The sequence below is a fragment of the Macaca mulatta genome, chromosome 11 (genome assembly GCF_049350105.2).
Source record: "Macaca mulatta isolate MMU2019108-1 chromosome 11, T2T-MMU8v2.0, whole genome shotgun sequence".
Classification (NCBI taxonomy): Eukaryota; Metazoa; Chordata; class Mammalia; order Primates; family Cercopithecidae; genus Macaca; species Macaca mulatta.
In genome coordinates, this window is record NC_133416.1 from 100,150,965 (window position 1) to 100,175,293 (window position 24,329).

The window sequence follows — 24,329 nt, forward strand, 5'->3', positions numbered from 1 at the left end:
TCCACATACGAAAGAATAAAATTAGACCCTTACCTTATACTATATACAAAAATTAAATCAAAATGGATCAAAAACCTAAACGTAAGACCTAAAAATTAGAAAACTCTTAGAAGAAAACAAAAGAAAAGCTTCATGACACTAGGCTTAGCAATGATTTTTTGGATATGACACCAAATAGACCTTAGCAAAAATAAAAGTAAATAAATTAGACTACATCAAAATTTAACATAACTACAGAATGGGATAAAATATTTGCAAATCACATATCTGATAAGGGGTTAGTATCTAGAATATATAAAGAACTCCTACAACTCAATAACAACAACAGAACCCAGTTTTGTTGCATATGGCCAGCAAGCACATTAAAAGATGTTCAACAACCTAGTCATTAGGGGCATGTAAATCAAGGCCAAAATGAGATACCACCACCTTATACCCATTAAGATGGTCACTCTCAAAAAAGAAAAAGAAAATAAGTGTTGGTGAGGATGTAGAGGAACTGGAACCCTGGTATAGTTGGTGGGAATATAAAAGGGTTACAACTATGAAAATCAGTATGGCAGGGGGCGCCCAAGATGGCCAAATAGGAATAGCTCCAGCCTCCAGCTGCTATCTCACAGGGGTGTGTTGGGCAGTCGATGGTGGTCCACGGGTGCAGCTCAACCAGTGAGAGCTGAAGCAGGGCGAGGCATCACCTCACCTGGGAAGCACAAGGGGGAAGGGAATTCCTTTTCCTAGCCAAGGGAAATTGAGACACACAACATTTGGAAAATCGGGTAACTCCCACCCTAATACTGCGCTTTACCAAGGGTCTTAGCAACCGGCACACCAGGAGATTATATCCCACACCTGGCCCGGAGGGTACCACGCCCACGGAGCCTCCCTCATTGCTAGCACAGCAGTCTGAGATTTAACTGCAAGGTGGCAGCGAGGCTAGGGGAGGGGCGCCCGCCATTGCTGAGGCTTAAGTAGGTAAACAAAACCACCAGGAAGCTCGAATTGGGGGGAGCCCACTGCAGCTCAAGGAGGCCTGCCTGCTTCTGTAGACTCCACCTCTGGGGACAGGGCATAGCTAAACAAAAAGCAGCAGAAACCTCTGCAGATGTAAAAGTCTCTGTCTGGAGTGAGACTCCGTCTCAAAAAAAAAAAAAAAAAAATCCCTGTCTGACAGCTTTGAAGAGAGGAGTGGTTCTCCCAGCACAGACGTTGAGATCTGAGAACAGAGAGACTGCCTGCTCAAGTGGGTCCCTGAACCCTGAATAGCCTAACTGGGAGACATCCCCCACTAGGTGCAGACCGACACCTCACATGGCTGGGTACACCCCTGAGACGAAGCTTCCAGACCAAGAATCAGACAGCAACACTCGCTGTTCAGCAATATTCTATCTTCTGCAGCCTCCGCTGCTGATACCCAGGCAAACTTGAGTGGACCTCAAGCAAACTCCAACAGACCTGCAGCTGAGGGTTCTGTTAGAAGGAAAATTAATAAGCAGAAAGGACACCCACACCAAAACCCCATCAGTACGTCACCATCATCAAAGACCAAAAAGCAGATAAAACCACAAAGATGGGGAAAAAGCAGGGCAGAAAAGCTGGAAATTCAAAAAATCAGAGCGCATCTCCCCCTCCAAAGGAATGCAGCTTATCACTAGCAACGGAACAAAGCTGGACGGAGAATGACTTTGACAAGTTGAGAGAAGAAGGCTTCAGTCGATCAAACTTCTCAGAGCTAAAGAAGAAACTACGTAACGAGCACAAAGAAACTAAAAACCTTGAAAAAAGAATGGATGAATGGATAACTAGAATAATCAATGCAGAGAAGACCTTAAAAGAACTGATAGAGATGAAAACCATGACACGAGAACTACATGAGAAATGCATAAGCTTCAGTAACCAACTCAATCAACTGGAAGAAAGAGTATCAGTGATTGATGATCAAATGAATGAAATGAAGCAAGAAGTCTAGAGAAAAAAGAATAAAAAGAAATGAACAAAGCCTTCAAGGAATATGGGATTAGGTGAAAACACCAAATCTACATCTGATTGGTGTGCCTGAAAGTGACGGGGAAAAGGGAACCAAGTTGGAAAACACTCTGCAGGATATCATCCAGAACTTCCCCAATCTAGTAAGGCAGGCCAACATTCAAATTCAGGAAATACAGAGAACACCACAAAGATACTCCTCGAGAAGAGCAACTCCAAGACGCATAATTGTCAGATTCACCAAAGTTGAAATGAAGGAAAAAATGTTAAGGGCAGCCAGAGAGAAAGCTCGGGTTACCCACAAAGGGAAGCCCATCAGACTAACAGCAGATCTCTCGGCAGAAACTCTACAAGCCAGAAGAGAGTGGGGGCCAATATTCAACATTCTTAAAGAAAAGAATTTTAAACCCAGAATTTCATATCCATCCAAACTAACTTTCATCAGTGAAGGAGAAATAAAATCCTTTACAGACAAGCAAATGCTTAGAGATTTTCTCCACCAGGCCTGCCCTACAAGAGATCCTTAAGGAAGCACTAAACATGGAAAGGAACAACCAGTACCAGCCATTGTAAAAACATGTCAAAATGTAAAGTCCATCGATGCTAGAAAGAAACTGCATCAACTAACAAGCAAAATAACCAGCTAATATCATAATGACAGGATCAAGTTCACACATAACAAAATTAACCTTAAATGTAAATGGACTAAATCGTTCAATTAAAAGACACAGATGGGCAAAATGGATAAAGAGTCAACACCCATCAGTTTGCTGTGTTCAGGAGACCCATCTCACATGCAGAGACACACATAGGCTCAAAATAAAGGGATGGAGGAAGATCTACCAAGCAAATGGAAAACAAAAAAAAGCAGGGGTTGCAATTCTAGTCTCTGATAAAACAGACTTTAAACCAACAAAGATCAAAAGAGACAAAGAAGGCCATTACATAATGGTAAAGGGATCAATTCATCAGGAAGAGCTAACTATCCTAAATATATATGCACCCAATACAGGCGCACCCAGATTCATAAAGCAAGTCCTTAGAGATTTACAAAGAGACTTAGACTCCCATATAATAATAATGGGAGACTTTAACACCCCACTGTCAACATTAGACAGACCAACAAGACAGAAACTTAACAAGGATATCCAGGAATTGAACTCAACTCTGCACCAAGTGGACCTAATAGACATCTACAGAACTCTCCAACCCAAAGCAACAGAATATACATTCTTCTCAGGACCACAAGGCACTTATTGCAAATTGACCACATACTTGGAAGTAAAGCACTCCTCAGCAAATGTAAAAGAACAGAAATTATAACAAACTGTCTCTCAGACCACAGTGCAATCAAACTAGAACTCAGGACTAAGAAACTCAATCAAAACCGCTCAACTACATGGAAACTAAACAACCTGCTCCTGAATGACTACCGGGTACATAAAGAAATGAAGGCAGAAATAAAGATGTTCTTTGAAACCAATGCGAACAAAGACACAACATACCAGAATGTCTGGGACACATTTAAAGCAGTGTGTAGAGGGAAATTTATAGCACTAAATGCCTACAAGAGAAAGCAAGAAAGATCTAAAATTGATACCCTAACATCACAATTAAAAGAACTAGAGAAGCAAGAGCAAACACATTCAAAAGCTAGCAGAAGGCAAGAAATAACTAAGATCAGAGCAGAACTGAAGGAGAGAGAAACACAAAAAACCCTCCAAAAAATCAATGAATCCAGGAGCTGGTTTTTTGAAAAGATCAACAAAATTGATAGACCGCTAGCAAGACTGATAAAGAAGAGAAAAGAATCAAATAGACGCAATAAAAAATGATAAAGAGGATATCACCACCGATCCCACAGAAATACAAACTACCATCAGAGAATACTATAAACACTTCTATGCAAATAAATTAGAAAAGCTAGAAGAAATGGATAATTTCCTGGAAACTTACACTCTCCCAAGACTAAACCAGGAAGAAATTGAATCCCTGAATAGACCAATAACAGGCTCTGAAATTGAGGCAATAATTAATAGCCTACCAACCAAAAAAAGTCCAGGACCGACAGATTCACAGCCGAATTCTACCAGAGGTACAAGGAGGAGCTGGTACCATTCCTTCTGAAACTATTCCAATCAATAGAAAAAGAGGGAATCCTCCCTAACTCATTTTATGAGGCCAATATCATCCTGATACCAAAGCCTGGCAGAGACACAACAAAAAAAGAGAATTTTAGACCAATATCCTTGATGAACATCAATGTGAAAATCCTCAATAAAATACTGGCAAACTAAATCTAGCAGCACATCAAAAAGCTTATCCACCATGATCAAGTGGGCTTCATCCCTGGGATGCAAGGCTGGTTCAACATATGCAAATCAATAAACATAATCCATCACATAAACAGAACCTATGACAAAAACCACATGATTATCTCAATAGATGCAGAAAAGGCCTTTGATAACATTCAACAGCCCTTCATGCTAAAAACTCTCAATAAATTCGGTATTGATGGAACGTATCTCAAAATAATAAGAGCTACTTATGACAAACCCACAGCCAATATCATACTGAATAGGCAAAAACTGGAAGCATTCCCTTTGAAAACTGGCACAAGACAGGGATGCCCTCTCTCACCATTCCTATTCAACATAGTGTTGGAAGTTCTGGCTAGGGCAATCAGGCAAGAGAAAGAAATAAAGGGTATTCAGTTAGGAAAAGAAGAAGTCATATTGTCCCTGTTTGCAGATGACATGATTATATATGTAGAAAACCCCATCATCTCAGCCCAAAATCTCCTTAAGCTGATAAGCAACTTCAGCAAAGTCTCAGGATACAAAATCAATGTGCACAAGTCACTAGCATTCTTATACACAAGTAACAGACAAACAGAGAGCCAAATCATGAATGAACTCCCATTCACAATAGCTTCAAAGAGAATAAAATACCTAGGAATCCAACTTACAAGGGATGTAAAGGACCTCTTCAAGGAGAACTACAAACCACTGCTCAATGAAATAAAAGAGGACACAAACAAATGGAAGAACATTCCATGCTCATGGACAGGAAGAATCAATATTGTGAAAATGGCCATACTGCCCAAGGTAATTTATAGATTCAATGCCATCCCCATTAAGCTACCAATGACTTTCTTCACAGAATTGGAAAAAACTGCGTTAAAGTTCATTTGGAACCGAAAAAGACCCCACATTGCCAAGACAATCCTAAGCCAAAAGAACAAAGCTGGAGGCGTCACGCTATCTGACTTCAAACTATACTACAAGGCCATAGTAACCAAAACAGTATGGTACTGGTACCAAAACAGATATATAGACCAATGGAACAGAACAGAGCCCTCAGAAATAATACTACACATCTACAGCCATCTGATCTTTGACAAACCTGACAAAAACAAGAAATGGGGAAAGGATTCCCTATTTAATAAATGGTGCTGGGAAAATTGGCTAGCCATAAGTAGAAAGCTAAAACTGGATCCTTTCCTTACTCCTTATATGAAAATTAATTCAACATGGATTAGAGACTTAAATGTTAGACCTAAAACCATAAAAACCCTAGAAGAAAACCTAGGTAATACCATTCAGGACATAGGCATGGGCAAGGACTTCATGTCTAAAACACCAAAAGCAATGGCAACAAAAGCGAAAATTGACAAATGGGATCTAATTAAACTAAAGAGCTTCTGCACAGCAAAAGAAACTACCATCAGAGTGAACAGGCAACCTACAGAATGGGAGAAAATTTTTGCAATCTACTCATCTGACAAAGGGCTAGTATCCAGAACCTACAAAGAACTCAAAGAAATTTACAAGAAAAAAACAACCTCATCAAAAAGTGGGCAAAGGATAGGAACAGACACTTCTCAAAAGAAGACATTCATACAGCCAACAGACACACAAAAGAATGCTCATCATCACTGGCCATCAGAGAAATGCAAATCAAAACCACAATGAGGTACCATCTCACACCAGTTAGAATGGCAATCATTAAAAAATCAAGAAACAACAGGTGCTGGAGAAGATGTGGAGAAATAGGAACACTTTTACACTGTTGGTGGGACTGTAAACTAGTTCAACCATTGTGGAAAACAGTGTGGCGATTCCTCAAGGATCTAGAACTAGAAATACCATTTGACCCAGCCATCCCATTACTGGGTATATACCCAAAGGATTATAAATCATGCTGCTACAAAGACACATGCACACGTATGTTTATTGTGGCACTATTCACAATAGCAAAGACTTGGAATCAACCCAAATGTCCATCAGTGACAGACTGGATTAAGAAAATGTGGCACATATACACCATGGAATACTATGCAGCCATAAAAAAGGATTAGTTCGTGCCCTTTGTAGGGACATGGATGCAGCTGGAAACCATCATTCTCAGCAAACTATTGCAAGAACAGAAAACCAAACACCGTATGTTCTCACTCATAGGTGGGAATTGAACAATAAGATCACTTGGACACAGGAAGGAGAACATCACACACCAGGGCCTATTGTGGGGAGGGGGGAGGGGGGAGGGATAGCATTAGGAGATATACCTAATGTGAATGACGAGTTAATGGGTGCAGCACACCAACATGGCACAATACATATGTAACAAACCTGCACGTTATGCACATGTACCCTAGAACTTAAAGTATAATAATAAAAAAGAAAATCAGTATGATAGTTCCTCAAATAATTAAAAATAGAAGTATCATATGATCTACCAATTCCACTTACAGGTAAAGAATTGAAAGCAACGTGACAAAGAGATATGTGTACAGCCATGTTGAAAGTAGCATTATTCACAACAGCCAAAAGATAGAAGCAATCCAAGTGTTGATCGACAGATGAATCAATAACATATATACACACAATAAAATGTCATTCAGCCTTAAAAACAAATTCTGACAGAAGCTATAACATGAATGAACCTTGAGGACACTATGTTAAGTGAAATAAGTCAGTCACAAAAAGACAAATACTGTTAGATGTAGTAACCCAAGGTTGAAAAAATTTTAAAAACAACATTTTGAAAAGACAAATACTGTATGGTTCCACTTATATGAGGCACCTAGGGTAGTCAAATTTTAGAGATAGAAAGTAGACTGGAACCTTCCAGGAGCTAGAGAGAATGAGGAATGTAGAGTTAACAGTTATAAAATTTCAACTTTGCAAAATGAAAAAAGGTCTGGAGACTGGTTTGCATAATAATGTGAACATATTAAACACTAAAAAAAAAATACAGAATAAATTACATTGTACTATGCCAATATATTTTTAAATTATGTAATATTAATATTTAAAATACATGAAATCAATTTACTATTATATATAGCTTTAAAATTCTCACCTGATTTTTTTGTGTTAATTCATTAACTGAACTTTTCAGTTTTTGTAGTTCCTGTACATATACAGCAACTTCCTGGGGGCCTTTGGCAAGTTCACTCCTTAGCTGGCTTATTGTGGCCTAACAAAACAAAACAAAAAAAATTAAAGCAAACTAAATTTTTTAAAAATTAAAAAAATGAAAGTATACAAAGGTTTTAAGAAAACAAATTTTTTATTGTTGGAATTTTCTATTTTGTTCTTTATCCTACCACCTGTACTGCCACATTATGCTTTTCTCGGCTTACAACGAATTTTTACAATTTATCCAAGATGCACAACTTCATTTATTTATTAATACATAAAATGAAAATTTGGCATCCTACTTTAAGTTTCTGAAGTATCAAACTGCAAACCTAAATTTACTGGTTCTTCAATCTTCCAGAATTTAAATCTTCCAGAATTTAAAGATAATATGCCAGTTATATCTACATTTTCTAACTTCTATAGCGTAAAACTATCCTTTTACTTTAAGACATGTGCAAACATGCAACACAGGGCTTGCTACTGGTGAATCATCTTTCTAAATTATAATGAAAATGTCTTTGTCCAAAGAAATTATCAAGCTGAAGTTATACACAGCTTCCTTAAGTTAAATCACTATATGGTCAGGTATAATCATCAGGAAGGAACTTGCTTTAGTGCATTTTTTTTTTTTTTTTTTTGAGACAGGGTCTTGCTCTGTCACCCAGGCTTGAGTGAAGTGGTACAATCACAGCTCCCTGTAGCTTTGAGCCTCCCTGCTTCAAGCAATCCTCCCACATCAGCCTCTCAAGTAGCTAGGACCATCACGCCCAGCTAATTTTTTTATTTCCTGTTGAGACAGGGTCTCACTATGTTGCCTAGGCTCGTCCCCAACTCCTGGGCTTAAGCGACTCTCCCACTACGGCCTCCTGGAATTACAGCCATGAGTCACTAAGCCCAGCCCATTTTAACATTTTAAAAAATGTGAAAATCACGTTTTATAACTAAAGCAACAGTTTGATCATTTAAAAATAATATAAGAGAAAGAGAGGTAAGCAAAGATCTTGGAAATATAAATTTCTAATACATAAAAGCTGAACCATGAGAGAGAAAGACTAAGTATTTTTTTTTAGGTATGGTCTGCTGCAAATGACACTGACAAAATAACTTTCTATTATATTAATATTTCTAATATTGCCTATTGGCTTTACTTTCCACTTTATAAATAAAGTTACAATCATTTCCAGTGTCTATTTCTTTATTACTGAATAAACTTTATAATATGAATAAGATACAAGTTTTAAATTTTTTCTTGATACTTATAAATACTTATTCATATCATATATTACAAATGAGTACTTTCATCTTCAAGGGAGAAATCTCAGAAGGCTACTAACTTATCGTGGCAACAATGCTATTATTCAAGAGATCTTTGGTTACTCTTCTTTTGGAAACCCCTCCAGAGTGTGTGGAACTTATTTTTTTTAAGGAATTCTCAGTGGTGGTGTATCCTCATCCATTTTATGGTGGCTTTGCTTTTAAGTTTTGGAAACCACCAAGTTTATAAGCAAGGTAAGTGATTGAACTGAAAGATCAAACACTTGAGCTTCTTTTATTTTAATAATTATTTTATTTAATAACCATTTTATTTTAATAACTTGGGCTTATTTTAAAGACCAGAAGTGATTGAACTGAATGATCAAATTCTTGGGCTTATTTTAATAACCATAAATTAACAAAATTAGTTTTTTTAGTGTGTTCCAAATGGACTAAAAGTCAATTAAAATAAATTTCAAAAATGTTTTTAGGAATGGAGTATGTCTGAGATACATGCATGGCCTGACATTTTTGGGAAAACATTCACTTAAATGTACAAATTCCGATGCAATGAAAGGCAATCTGTAACATTACCATATTGTTACACCTTAAACACAGTGCTTCAGTGTCATATGTAACAGCTGATATGTTTATATATATATAATCTTAAATAATTCAAAGAAGAAAATGTTGATATATTCATGTATTTTCAACTACACTCAAGTTAAAGCCCTACCCTAAAACCATCTGTCTTAAACTGAACATGTAACCTTGAAATGGATTTAGCTATTGCAAGTTTATTTCAAATTACTATTTCTAAAAATTTTGAATCTCAAATTTTTTTTGTTAGTAGGGTTACAGATGCTAAAAGAAACATCAGGAACAATTTGACTATTTTAACTTACTATGTTTTAATCATATAGCAAAAACGCCAATTTATTACAAAAGACAATATCACATTTAAATCCCTACTTGTCTTATCAAAAAAATTTGCACAGGTTCCCGGCACATAATGCACAGAAATAATAACAGTATATACTAAAATATAAATTATGTGTGTATCTCATTAAAATATCATGATTTCATATTGAAGTTTATAAAACATAGTAAGCCAAGTGTAAGGTCTGTCTTGCTGACAAATTCCAACATGTAGAAATAAGAATTTCTAGTAAGAATAAGAATAGAATTTTCCTTATGAAAGAAGGAAACTGTAAAGCAAACATACTCCAAAAATATACTGTTTTATAGCTTTTTTGTATCCTATTTTATAGCTTTTAGATATGTTCTTACAAATGATTGCATAAGGTTAACAACTAAAAAACTGGACATTAAGTGTATTATTTACACTTTGTACAACAAATTTAGATATTGTGAAAACTAAGATTTTTATACAGATAAATTCCAGCACTTAAAACTTTAAAATTTACTCAAGGGGACAAGAAAGAAAGATGTGGGAAGACTTATACATCCAGAGGCGGACTTTAGTTATGAAGAAGAGGAGTGAGGAGAGTGAATTCTGGAAAGGTTTCCCCTTTTTTATTGTACATTATGAATCATTAATCTTTTACAATAATCACATATTATGTTTACATTTGGGGACAAAATAAAGATTAAAGACAGACAATAATTACAAAGGAAAAAAAGTAAATACATTCCCTCTTCAGACATCACTATGGTGAGGTTCAAAGATCTCTGTTCATACTGACTTTCTTAACAGGCCAAGCTTATACATGCCTCGGACTCTAACCTCCTACTGGGAATCCTAGCTCCCACTGCTTAACTCTGACTCTTGCTTATTTCATTCTTCTCACACATATCCTCCATGAGATCTTCCCCGACCACTCTAAAACTGTTCTACAGTATTCCCACTTCCACTACGGCCTATACGTGCTTTATTTTTCTTCCTCACAGCCCTTATTATTACCTGGCTTTCTATCATGATTCAGTGTACTTGTACAGTCTGTTGCTTGATTTCCAGAAAGGATTAAGCCTTATGGGAGCAAGTATTCTGTGTTATTCGGTATTTTAATCCCCACACCTAAAGCAGTCCCTGACACTTGGTAAACCCAAAAAAACTCAGTAAAGGAATGAGTAATTATACCTCCAAATAGATAATAGATGCTGATTTCCAAGGAAACATTAGATCCTATAAAACAGTTTGCATTTCCCTTGATTGTCTGAAATGTTATTGAATTCAATACGAATTTTTACTAAAAAACTTTACATTACAAAATAAGGAATGATGTTTCAAGCAAACATCCTGCTGGTGCATTAGAAAAATTATGTTCATTGTGGCACTATTCACAACAGCAAAGACTTGGAATCAACCCAAATGTCCATCAGTGACAGACTGGATTAAGAAAATGTGGCACATATACACCATGGAATACTATGCAGCCATCAAAAAGGATGAGTTTGTGTCCTTTGTAGGGACATGGATGCAGCTGGAAACCATCATTCTCAGCAAACTATCGCAAGAACAGAAAACCAAACACCGTATGTTCTCACTCATAGGTGGGAACTGAACAATGAGATCACTTGGACTCAGGAAGGGGAACATCACACACAGGGGCCTATTGTGGGGAGCGGAGAAGGGAGAGGGATTGCATTGGGAGTTATACCTGATGTAAATGACGAGTTGATGGGTGCTGACGAATTGATGGGTGCAGCACACCAACATGGCACAAGTATACATATGTAACAAACCTGCACGTTATGCACATGTACCCTAGAACTTAAAGTACAATAATAATAAAAAAAAGAAATTCTTACCTTAAAAAAATAAATAAATAAAATAAAATAAAATATGGCCAAGAAAAAAAAATTATTGTTTTAATATACTACAACTATTAGTAAATAATCATTTTTAAATGGTTGAAGCTATGCATGATTAACAAAACAAAAATGGGCATATCTTTGAAGTTCTAAGATTGCCTTAAAATATAAAATTGCCATATAACAATTGAAGGTGATACATTAAGGGTATTACTAATATTAAAAAGCCTCCCAAAATCACATTACCTCAAATTTAAGCATCTCCATTAGAAAGCAGAAAAAATAATAATAAAATGGTGGATGAAAGGTGGCAGACAAGACTGACAAAAGTACACACTGAGCACATAATAAAAATAACCAAACATGCCTGCAAGTCTAGTCTCTTAAATAAGCATACTTTAAAAGATATTTAAATACTTTCATAGCTATGCATGGGTCTAATCATACTTATTCCATATCTACATAAGCATTTTAGCTCTTAAAACTGGGATTCAAATGAGTTTATTTGGAAAAACATAAAATTCTTTAAAAATCATTTCCATTAAATACTACACCAAATACAAGTTGATTACAGCCTAGATATTGCAATAATGTAGACTTTTATAAATAATACTTTTTAACCTTTAAATCCTCTATTTCCAACCCACAAAACAGCCAATTGTTTATAAAGAATTTTCAAATGCTTTAGAATGAGATATTTTCTACATGCCTTCAAAAATGCCCAGGCAAAAAGAAGTCAATGTATTCATAAGGTATGCATTCAATAAAAGTAATAAACACAAGGACATACATACTTAATACGTACACCAGATTATACATCTTCAGCCCCAACCAGGTATACTAGTCAAATAAACATTTATTTGAAATAAATGTTAAAATACATATTCCTAAAATTGCCATTAATTTGAAGTAAATGTTTATTTGACATTTAAAAATAATTTTTTTCTTTTTTTGAGACAGAATCTCACTCTATTGCCCAGGCTCGAGGTACAATGACATGATCTTGGCTCACTGCAACCTCCACCTCCCAGGTTCAAGGGATTCTCCCACCTCAGCCTCCCAAGTGGCTGGGATTACAGGCATGTGTCACCACACACCGGCTAATTTTTTGTATTTTTAGCAGAGACAGGGTTTCACCATGTTGGTCAGGCTAGTCTTGTACTCCTGACCTCAGGTGATCCACCTGCCTGGGCCTCCCAGTGTGCTGGGATTACAGGTGTGAGCCATTGCACCCGGCCCTTAAAAATAAAGCTTCTTTAATTCCTTTGTATGTGTTTTGTTTCTGATGCCAATATTTAGGTTTGGTAAAAACGGCAGCATCTATAATAAAAATTGTTGTATTAAGTCCTATAATTCACTAACATACTTAACTGAGAATAAATAGAATTGAATTTTAATAAATTAATAAAACGTCATATATTCAGATTAAGGAAATGCTAAAAAACAAATGCAGTTATAAACAAATATAATGAAGTAGACAGTAATTTTTTTCCATATGGAAATGGTATAACATAACTCAAAAGTATTAGCTATTACCCAATACAAATATTACAACACACAATATGGCAAAATACAAAAATTAACATTAAGTATTAGGACAAGATTAATAGCACAGATTTACTTATAAGGCAATCATCAGACCACCTAAATTAGGAGAGAGCACGATAAAAAGGGAATAACACAGGCTTTGGACATGACCTGAGTTCCGACCCTAGCTTCTATGTTAGGTGTGACCTTGAACAATTTACTTAACCTCATTGCCTCTCAGATTCCTCATATGTAAAACATACTTAATAGTTAACTTACAGGGTTATTAGAAACAAATGAGACCACGTTTTAAGTGTCTAACACAGTATCCAAAACCTACTGGTGCTCAAAAAAGTAAGAGTTTGTTTCTAATAATAATATTATTCTGACTCTTAAGTTACCACTTCCTAAAGTTACTCAAAATATTTTAACATAGCCAAGATCTCATTCATCACTACATATCTATTAATTAATTAAATAGGTAATAAGTATTATTCTTGTTTTATTAAAAACATAATGAAATATTAAATCACCTATTCAGTTACTCAGCACAAATAAATTCCTTTCTAAATTTATTTCCAAATACTTGAAAGGATAAACTTTTATGAAACTTTAAATGAAGACATGAATACCTGATTTCTAAGCCGTCTTCCTTCTTTCCTAGAAATATCTTTTCTAGAAAAAACAAAAAACAAAAAACAACTATTTCCTACAATTAGCCCTGTTTGTAGGAGGACCATGGAGGAAGACACTAAATTCTTTCACCTCCCTATCTTTCATAACTCTAGTCATAGAACAGGTGTGGTGACTCATACCTTTAATACCAACACTTTGGGAGACTAAGGCAGGAGGATCTGCTTGAGGCCAGGAGGTCAACATCAGCCTAAGCAACAGAGCAAGACTCCATCTCAACCAAAAATAATTTGTTAAATAAAGAAAAACAAAAAACTCTAATCATAGCTTTTTCATCTTAAATCACTTCTTCCCCTTAGATATAAAGGTATTTTAATCTACAATAATATAAATTCATAAAACACACTACAAATTCTTAAAAAGAATTTATTACAGTAACTCTTAAATATTACTTAGAAATGAGTAATTCTTAAATTAGAGTAACTCTTAGATAAAATATTACTTAGAAATGTCTTCCCATTAGCAAGTTATATTATATTCTCACTTTTTTTTTTTTGTTTTGTTTTGTTTTGTTTTGAGACAGGGTCTGCCTCTATCACCCAGGCTGGAGTGCAGTGGTGTGATCATGGCTCACTGCAGCCTCAACCTTCTGGGCTCAAGCAATCCTCTCACCTCAGTTTCCCACCTAGCTGGGAGTACAGGTACGTGCCACCACGTCTGGCTAACTTTCTATAGAGACAGGGTTTCACCATGTTGCCCAGACTGGTTAAACTCCTGGACTGAAGCAATCTGCCTGCCTCAGCCTGCCAAAGTCCTGGGATTATAGGGGTGAGCCACCATACTCAGTCCATATTTTGTTAAATGGCAAGTAAACATGTAAATTTATTTCCTTGTTAATACTCTATTTGTTTAACAAGTATAACTCCAAAACTTGCAGGTGGAATAAGTCAGAGAAGACTCAACTTTAAAATATGTATTCCTAAAACTGCCATTAATTTGGTTCTATTTTTGTCACCATGATACATTTATTTTAAAATTTCAAATAGCATTTAAGATATTTTTTAATCAAAAGAGAGTGTAATTTTTTTTTAATTTGAGAAATACCAGTAGGCAGACATATCTAATCAAAAATAGTTCTTACTGAAACAAAGAAATAAATGACTGGGTTCACCCAGCTTTAGGTATTTTTACACTAACATCTGAAAAGAACTTTTCCTCATGTGACTTCTAATTCAGCCTCTCTTTGATTCCACATTTGTACTTACAGATTACTCATTGTCTTTTGCTGATTAATAATACCTGTAGAACAAGACCTTTTACCTGGCTTCAGGAAGTTCATGAACCACCTGAAATTGTTTGAAAATTTTTGGAATTAAGTGTTACTGGGCTACAAAGTGTCAATTTTGAAAAATCTGCATCCAAATATCGTAAGTTAGAGAGTGAAGTGTTAGGCATCACAAGGCCTTACATGCCTATGTGTGTTATATCCACAAACTTTCACCATCCCTTTCCATAAGATAAAGAAGAAAGATTTTTAAAAATGAATTAGACATGGGTTATCTATAATATGTATACCCCAAAGCTTGACGACATGTTACTATTTATGAATAGAGTGGCTTTTAAATCACCAGTTACAAAACTCTAAGAAAGAGATTCAAATTAAAATGTCATGGTTACAACTTTTTAAACTGAAAATAAGAAAATCAGAGGTCTACTTTACATAAGGGAGCTTAAAGACTACAAATAATAGTAGTCATAACAAAATGTCTCCTATAATAAAGTAAAAAGGACAAAGGCTAGGATTTTTAAGCAAATTTATTTATTATGTATCTCAGAGTTTGTTATATGCTGACATAATTATACAAGGGATTTACAGGCCAAAGTCATGTCATGTAAGAAATAGTGGAAGAAATTGAGAATGTTTATCTTGGAAGAGAAAATACTCAGAGCAAATATGAGCAGTCTTCAAATACCTCATGTGGAAAGAGGAACAATTTATTCTATGTAATTCCTAAGGACAAAACTAGAACCAGTGCATGTAAATTACAGGGAAACAAATGTCAGTTCAATAGAATAGACTTAGGAAGAAATATGCACACCCTACACCACCTAGCAAGGACTGTGGATCACTTATCAGGGTTGCCATAAAAGGAAGTCCTGATGGAATGTTAGACTAGCTCCTTTTAAGACTTCTTTCAAATTCATAATTCAAAGTCTATCAATTAGAAATAAGCTTATGGCCAGGCGCGGTGGCTCACGCCTGTAATCCCAACACTTTGGGAGGCCGAGATGGGCAGATCGTCTGAGGTCAGGAGTTCGAGACCAGCCTGGCCAACATGGTGAAGCCCCATCTCTACTAAAAGTACAAAAATTAGCCAGGTGTGGTGGCGCACTCCTGTAATCCCAGCTACTTGGGAGACTGAGGCAGGAGAATCGCTTGAGCCTGGGAGGTGGAGGTTGCAGTGAGCTGAGATCACCCCACTGCACTCCAGCTTGGGTGACAGAGCAAGACTTTGTCTCAAAAAACAAAAAAAGAAATAAGCTTATTACAAAATAAGCCTTTCTTAAATATTTTTTCTAAACAAAATTGGTAATATAATTGTAGAAAATGCTATCATTGTTCCTTTATTTCTACCAAACTAAGACAAACTCAATTACTGTTTATCAACTAACCTTGAGTAAATTTAACCTTAAATATTATGTCAGCGACATATATCATTTATTAAACAGAATAACAATCTTTATGCAAATATTCCTCTCTTAATGTCTAGCTTTATAAAGCAAAACATACTGACTGTAAAACCACATTGACTATAAACAAATATTATTCAGATTAAAAATGAAAGAAAGACAAATACTTTGATAGGCCACTCAGAAAAATCTCAAATCCTGGCTTCACTCAATAGTATATACTAGACAAGCTAATATGAATCACATTTAAGTACCATGAACTTCATTACCTCTGAGCTAGCATATTGTGACTGTAATTTTTTGCATTCGTCTTTGAGTTTTTCAGATTCTCGCTCACGTTCCAAGGTCATATTATCCATTAGTGTTTGAACTTGCACCAGTTCCTTCTTTAGCACAGCAACATCTTCTATACCAGGTCTCTGAAGCTGTGAAGCAACACATTTTAATTAAAAATTAAAGTGAAAAACTAAAATAATATACATTTTTAGAATAATTTCACTACAAAGAAATCAAAAGGGAAACAATCTTCAATATCAATTTTTAGATTCCAAACACCGAACACTGATATCTTCTCCCACAATAAGTCACTTCTTCCCACCCTACCTTGCATTTAATAGTATTACTACTCAAGGTGCAGTCTAGTAAATTCACAATTATCTGTACTACTTTGTTTTCCTTTCCTTCACAAACTACATCTATTGGTCATAACACTGACTTGAAAATGCCACATTCCTTCTTTTCCTATCCTAGGAATAAAAATGAAGGAGCAGATGTAAGCATAGATGCTGCAGGTTGGATGTAGTTAATTTATATATTTATTGAGAGCTAAATAAAGGAAAGAAAGTCAAGGACAGATCCAAGATTATTAAGTCTTGGGAGAGTATTAGAGAAGTATGGTTCCAATAACAGAAATACAGTAATGAGGAAACATGATTACTTTGATTTTATACCTGCTGAATTTGAAATTAAAGCTAGAAATTCAACACAAAGTACCCTAAAAGCAGATGAATCTGTAAAACTAACATGCAAGAGAAGACCAGGATCAGAGATGCAGATATATAAACTACTAAAATTACAGATATATTTAGATAGAAACAATAAAAATGTTAAGGTAGTAAGTTATGTATCATAACATTCCATTTTTATTTTTAAAATCATATACAGAATATATATGCAGGTGGTAGAATATAGGGAATTCCTTATTTCCTTCTTTTCACTCAAATTATATTTTTAAACATTTTCCTTCAGGGTATGTATTTTATTTTTAATTTAGAAAGGCATAAGAGTACATTTCAATAAATAATTCCTAAATTACCAGTTCCGTCTTCAGATCTTGAATTACAGTTGCCTCTTTGTTTAATTCTTCTGTCAGATGTGTCACTTTTTGTTCAGCAGCTTCTCGGAGACTCCTTTCTTCATCATACTTTGACTTTATATCTAATTAAAGATAGTTATATAAATATTAGTTTTATGACATTAAGGGAAGGGCAGTTTTATAAGTTCCCGTATATTACTCTGCATATCTGTATATCACTCTAATTCAAATTGTCATTCCTTAGATAACCATAAATATATAATACAGTAAATTTATATTTTTAATTACATAAAATGAACTTTAATTAACTGTTTCTGTCTACATAAATTTCACTCAACATTAATAATTAGCATTTTAATGTATACTTAATCACATTTTACCTAAAAGCACATGTTAAAAATATATATGTGATAGTATAACCAAGTATTACATTTATACTATATTATTTAATTCACTTCTTTAAAATGTTCCTTTTAATCTTTAAGCATGTCATAGAAGAAAATGTATCTTCTCTAAATTTCAAGATGAATCTACAGAGAAACACCAGTCCTTTGACGGAGGGCAGCTAGAGGACAAACAAAATAATTTACATAGCAACTCTGAAATCATTAAATTCCATTAATCACCATTGTAAGTCTATCACAGATGCTTTAACACACTAAAATACTATATTTATTGCTGGGGTATATAATGGCAAAAAGGTAATGAGACTGATTTAATGGCTAAAAAATTCTAATACAATTTACCTGCAATTTCAGTAGCAAGTTGGGCTGCTTTCTGTTCAAATAAGTCTTTCATTTGCTTAATATTAAAATTTTCTGTTTGGGCTTCTTCTAATTGCTGTTCCAAAGACTGTAGTTCTACAAAAAAATGCCATGGTTATTCAAATACCATGTTAATTACATATGCTAAATTGTTATTACTTATATTCATTACAGTTGTAAAGATGATCAACTTAAGTTTATTATCCAATTACAAGTAGAGTGTTTTGACATTTCAAGAAATTAAGTATATCTGCTTCATTTAAGGTACAAATCATAACTTAAAAACACAATACAAATGAAAGGAATATTTAGAATCACTGCCAAATAATCTATAAATATTTGATTAAAAGTTATTTTAACATTTCACAGTTCTTTTCCTATATCCATCAACTGAGCCAAAAGGAATACATTCTTTTTTTTTTAATTTTTTTTTTTTTAAAGATGGGGGTCTTGCTATGTTGCTGAGGCTGATCTCTAACTCCTGGGTTCAAGCCATCCTCCCCTATCAGTCTCCCAAAGTGTTGGGATTACAGGCATGAGCCATCAAGCCTGGCTCAAAAACGAAAACATTCTGCTCCTCTGATAAAATTAGTTATAAAGCAGGATGAATTAGAAATGGTTAAGATCAAGGCCTTAAAATTTTTAATTCATTAAAGTATGCAATCAACTCCTAATACTTCATCATAAAGAAACTATCGTATTCTTAACATAGACTTAAAATTTCATTAAACAATCATATTAATGTAATATTCCAGAAGTTTATTCCTTACTTCAAAATATAATGAACTAAGAAAACTAAAGTTTTAGTTAACTGATTAAAGTATGAAGTTCACATGTAACTCTCTAAACCTAGAATAAGACCATTATCTTCACTGTTTTAGAGCCATAAAGCATAACCATGAAACAAAATTCATTTAGCAGGCATCAAAGAAAAAGAAAGGAAAATAAGAAGAAAAAGAAAACTGAAAAAACATCTGCTTTAAGTAAAGTTACCTGCTGATGAATCAGTCACCAACCCATCAGGTTTAGCCTCCTCAATTAAAACAAAAGACATAAACAAATGAATTAAAAGGAAAATATAAGACTGTTAAAATTGTCAATTTTAAAAAATCTCGAAAGTCACATTCTTTCAGGTAAGTAGTAAGATTTGGGTGAAAATCTAAATTTGGTAGTTTCCATTCTTCCAGATCTGTAAGAGACCAGCAGGCAGACTAGCATAATGATCTAACTTCAGTTTATTAGTTCTAACATAGATTTTTTTTTGTATGTTAATATATATGAAGTTATTGTGGTCATCTTAAATTCCATGAACTCAGTAATAAATAAATAGCGCAATTATTGTAATTATAAATATAGATTCTAAAACAAATACTTAAGTCAACTGGCAACATTCAATCGTGTTAGCATGTAGCTCTGAAATAATTTCAAACCCTAACATAGTTTGCTACATGGATGTTATATATTTTGCTGTAATAAGAACTTGGAGTGTTATCCCCCTCCACTCAAGCATGTGATACTTGTTAGACCCCATACGTGAGAACTTGGCATGAACTTCTCCTCTCTTCAGTAGAATTACATCAGACCTTATCATATCCCAGATCTGAGCTACTGACCTCAACTACTGGACTTCAAAATGCATATTAACCAAAGAGTCTGAAAGACACTTTGAAAGCTTAGGTCATGGCAGGCTGCACTTTATCAGTTGCTTTCTTTCAGATTGGCAGCTCATGCTGCAACAGGACCACATCCTGTTGGCCTTTGAGCCTTGAGTCTTGCCAGCCAACACCTACATCTCCTCTAGCAGGAGGAGATCCCCATTGTCCGGTATCTCCACTGTTTTGGATGCCATCTCTCCAGAGTGACTGCTCATATAAAAAGGTACACCTCAATCCTTTTAGACTTTATTTTTCACAAAAACCTGCTTCCATCCTGATAGATGACTAGACTTTAATAATTTTGGAGCTTATTCACTATATGGTTAGTATACCTCATCAATTGATATTCCCCACAAGATTTGTTCATGTTACTTCTCCCCCTTTTAAGCACTGTGAACCTAAGAAAATTTCTCTTTGGCAATAAACCATGCAATTTGTGAAATCATACTTCAAATCATGCTTCTTATTACAATCAAACACAACACCTATAATAGTTGAACGTTTGCATTAGTTAAAACATGCTATCAAAACTATCACTACTGAAAAAATTGGCTTTATAAGCATAAATTTTTAATTCAGGACAAGTCAACTTTAAAAGAAGCAGAAATAACAGATTCCATAAGGCTTAATTTGTCACATGCATTAGGAACAAAATAATATACTACTTTGGCATTATTTTTGTATTTTGAAGAATTATACCCATCTGAAAGAGTTTAATAAGGCATTTCCTAGTATATCTCACTTTTTGTTTCTCTTTACATTGAACTAAGACATACTGATTGCAAAGAATCGTAAGTATTTAAAATATATTTCCCCCCAAAGGTAAATTTCCTGCCAAGGTAACTTACACCTTGCACCGTGGAGAAGTTATTTAAGTGTATTAAATGTGAAATAGTCATCTCAAATGTAGTAAACAATTACCACTCTGTTTTCAGATACAGAAAAGAATACAGCCCATATTCGATTAATTATTAATGGCATCTATACAAAACATGAGTAAATGAGCTGTAAGTATTTTAGATTACTAAAAACTTCTTTAATGTTAACAGAATCACCAGTTAGAGAAGCTGAATAGAAATAAGATTGGTTATCTTGTCATTTACTTATTTGTTTTTGTCTTTTTCAGTCCAACTGCCAATTCTTGGTGCAAAGGCTTTAAAAAGCAAAAAAGGTTCTCTGAAAGTCACAATATGACAAGATAACATGCAAAGGGATTATTAATTACTTCACAAAAATATTAGAATTATTGCTGAAGGGTAACTACTTTTATTCTTACAAATGATGACTGTGGATTTGGTAAAATTTCAATAATCTTTGATTCTTCCTAAAATTTCAGAATAAAATCAATATAATTTCAGCATAAAAATAATAACTAAGGCATTTACTTAGAAAATACATTAAACTACACAGAAACTAAGACATCAAAAAAATCCTATTCAGAGAGAACCACTTTTGATACTGCAGTGATTTTCTTCTGTTTTTTTTCCATGTATTATTTTTATGTAAAGTCATACAGAATATGTGTGTGTGTGCATGTATGTACAAATACATATTTTTTCATTTTTAAAAAACTTAATATTGTTAATAGAACAGGTTTCCCAGTTTTTAATCTTCACTAACATAATAAATAATATTACTAGCTATAAGTAGCTAGTAATATTTTTTCCCCTACCAACAGACACTTTAGTCATTATCAATTTTTCAGAAACTTAAATGCTTTGAAGACTCACTACTGTTTGAACATTTTTTTATTCTTTTTTTTTTTGGCCATTTAGATATATTACAAAAAATTAGAATAATATAGCCTGGTTTTAAAAAAACAACATATAGGTACCTGATTCTTTTTTTTTTTTCTTTTTTTTCTTCTGAGACAGAGTCTTGCTCTGTTGCCCAGGTTAGAGTGCAGTGGTGAGATCATAGCCTCTCAAGTAGCTGGGACCACAGGCACATGGCACCACACTCAGCTAATTTTAAAATTTTTTGTAGAGACAAGGGTCTCCCTGTATTGCCCAGGCTGGTCTTGAACTCCTGGCTCAAGCAACCCTCTTGCCTCAGCCTCCCAAAGTGCTGGGATTACAGGCATAGGCCCATGTAGTAACTGATTTTTAATGGAACACCTTTAAAAAAATTACATCTTCACTCTTAATATATTTGTTTGCATTTATCAGAATTACAAAGAATATACACTGTAGGCCATTAGGAAGTTATTCATATCAGGCCGCCATCTGCTTGCAAAAAGGTATTTAGTTTTCAACAATAAAAATAAACAACTAATAAACATGCTTTAAGTATTTAAAAGCAATTACTTGCTGCTGCAGCCCTTGATATTTTTCTAATTCCTTCTTTAATTCTTCCGAGTACCATTTTTCTTCCTAATAAAAAAGATTTTTAATTAGTAAATTTAAAAAGAGATATTACCTGAAACACTGAAAATAAAAAGGTATAATAATTTTTATTCTTACCTTAAGTGAAGCCTGTAGGTCTTGGACCTCTTGTCTGAGCAGTGTTACATCATCTCTAAATAAAAATGGGGGGAAGGAATTAATAGTTAACGTCCTTTAATTAAAAAACTTGTCTTAAGAAATCATGGCTAGTAATTGTATATTAGTATTACAGGTTTTTCAGTTCCAAAAAAAAAAAAACTATGGAAGATTTTATATATAATGGCATATATATAAAGCCCTTGGAAAAACAATTTTATTTGTAAAGCTCATTGTTTATAAATGGAAAAACATTTTCTCATGGAAATAACCATATAACTGACGGTTAAGTGCCCGAGCCAAGAGGCAAAATGTCTCCCATTAATTTACGAACAATAAGCATCAATGGCTTCCTATTGTAATTAGCATAAAATCTAAACTCATTAACATGGACTATAAATCTGCATAATCTAGTCATTGCCTTATCACTCTCCCCTTCATTCATTTAGCTCTATCAACATTGGCTTCTTTTTTTCACACTGAGAAAAAGCCCTGGTTCACTCCACACCACCCTTGGTTACACCCTGATTCTATGCTCTGAGTAGAATGCCATCCACAGCTTGCACATTTCGCAGCCGCCGTCTGGCTGCTGCTCCTTTTCAACGCCACTTCCACTCACCGCCACCAACACCAACATGAACAGGAGCTCAGCAGCTTCCACTAGGCGTTCATTGAGGAGGGCATGTTCCTCTTCACCTCAGAGTCAGTGGGTGAAGGCCACCCAGATAAGATCTGTGACCAGATCAGTGATGCTGTCCTTGATGCCCACCTTCAACAAAATCCTGATGCCAAAGTAGCTTGTGAAACTGCTGCTAAAACTGGAATGATCCTTCTTGCTGGGGAAATTACATCCAGAGCTGCTGCTGACTACCAGAAAATGGTTCGTGAAACTATTAAACACATTGGATATGATGATTCTTCCAAAGGGTTTGACTACAAGACTTGTAATGTGCTGGTAGCCTTGGAGCAAGTCACCAGATATTTCTCAAAGTGTTCATCTTGACAGAAATGAAGAAGACATTGGTGCTGGACACCAGGGCTTGATGTTTGGCTATGCCACTAATGAAACTGAGGAGTGTATGTATGCCTTTAACCATTGTCTTGGCATACAAGCTTAAAGCCGAACTGGCAGAACTATGCCATAATGGCACTTTGCCTTGGTTATGCCCTGATTCTAAAACTCAAGTTACTGTGCAGGATTGAGGTGCTATGCTTCCCATCAGAGTCCACACAATTGTTATAACTGTTCCGCATGATGAAGAGGTTTGTCTTGATGAGATGAGAGATGCCCTAAAGGAGAAAGTCATCAAAGCCATTGTGCCTGCAAAATACCTTGATAAGGATATAATCTACCACCTACAGCCAAGTGGCAGACTTGTTATTGGTGGGGCTCTGGGTGACACTGGTTTGTACAACTGGACTGAAAACCATTGTGGACACTTATGGAGGTTGGGGTGTTCACGGAGAAGGTGTCTTTTCATGAAAGGATTTTATACTAAGGTCAACCATTCAGTTGCTTATGCTGCTCATTCAGTGGCAAAATCCCTTGTAACAGGAGGTCTGTGCAGAAGGATTCTTGTTCGGGTCTATTACTCTATTGGAGTTTCTCATCCATTATCTATCTCCATTTTCCATTATGGTACCTCTCAGAAGAGTGAGAGAGAGCTACTAGAGATTGTAAAGAAGAATTTCAGTCTCCACCCTAGGGTCATTGTCAGGGATCTGGATCTGAAGAAGCCAGAGGACTGCAGCCTATGGTCACTTTGGTAGGGATAGCTTCCCATGGGAAGTGCCCAAAAAGCTTAAATATTGAAAGTGTTAGCCTT

General features: G+C 35.0%; 1 protein-coding gene and 1 pseudogene across 4 annotated transcripts in view; one reads left to right on the top strand and one right to left on the bottom strand.

The window, feature by feature from the left end:
• EEA1 (early endosome antigen 1) overlaps positions 1-24,329 on the bottom strand; it is a 163,193-nt gene that overhangs the window by 68,093 nt on the left and 70,771 nt on the right. For 2 of the 4 annotated variants that reach the window (XM_015152444.3, XM_077954755.1), the window contains 7 exons: positions 22,486-22,540; positions 22,330-22,395; positions 19,362-19,401; positions 18,351-18,464; positions 17,605-17,726; positions 16,559-16,714; positions 7,348-7,464 (listed from right to left, as the gene is read on the bottom strand). In XM_015152444.3, coding sequence (XP_015007930.2) covers positions 7,348-7,464; positions 16,559-16,714; positions 17,605-17,726; positions 18,351-18,464; positions 19,362-19,401; positions 22,330-22,395; positions 22,486-22,540 — 670 coding nt within the window. The remainder of the gene's footprint in view (positions 1-7,347; positions 7,465-16,558; positions 16,715-17,604; positions 17,727-18,350; positions 18,465-19,361; positions 19,402-22,329; positions 22,396-22,485; positions 22,541-24,329) is intronic. The other 2 variants (XM_077954757.1, XM_077954756.1) reach the window with 1 other exon arrangement.
• LOC144332974 (S-adenosylmethionine synthase pseudogene) lies at positions 23,153-24,316 on the top strand (annotated as a pseudogene).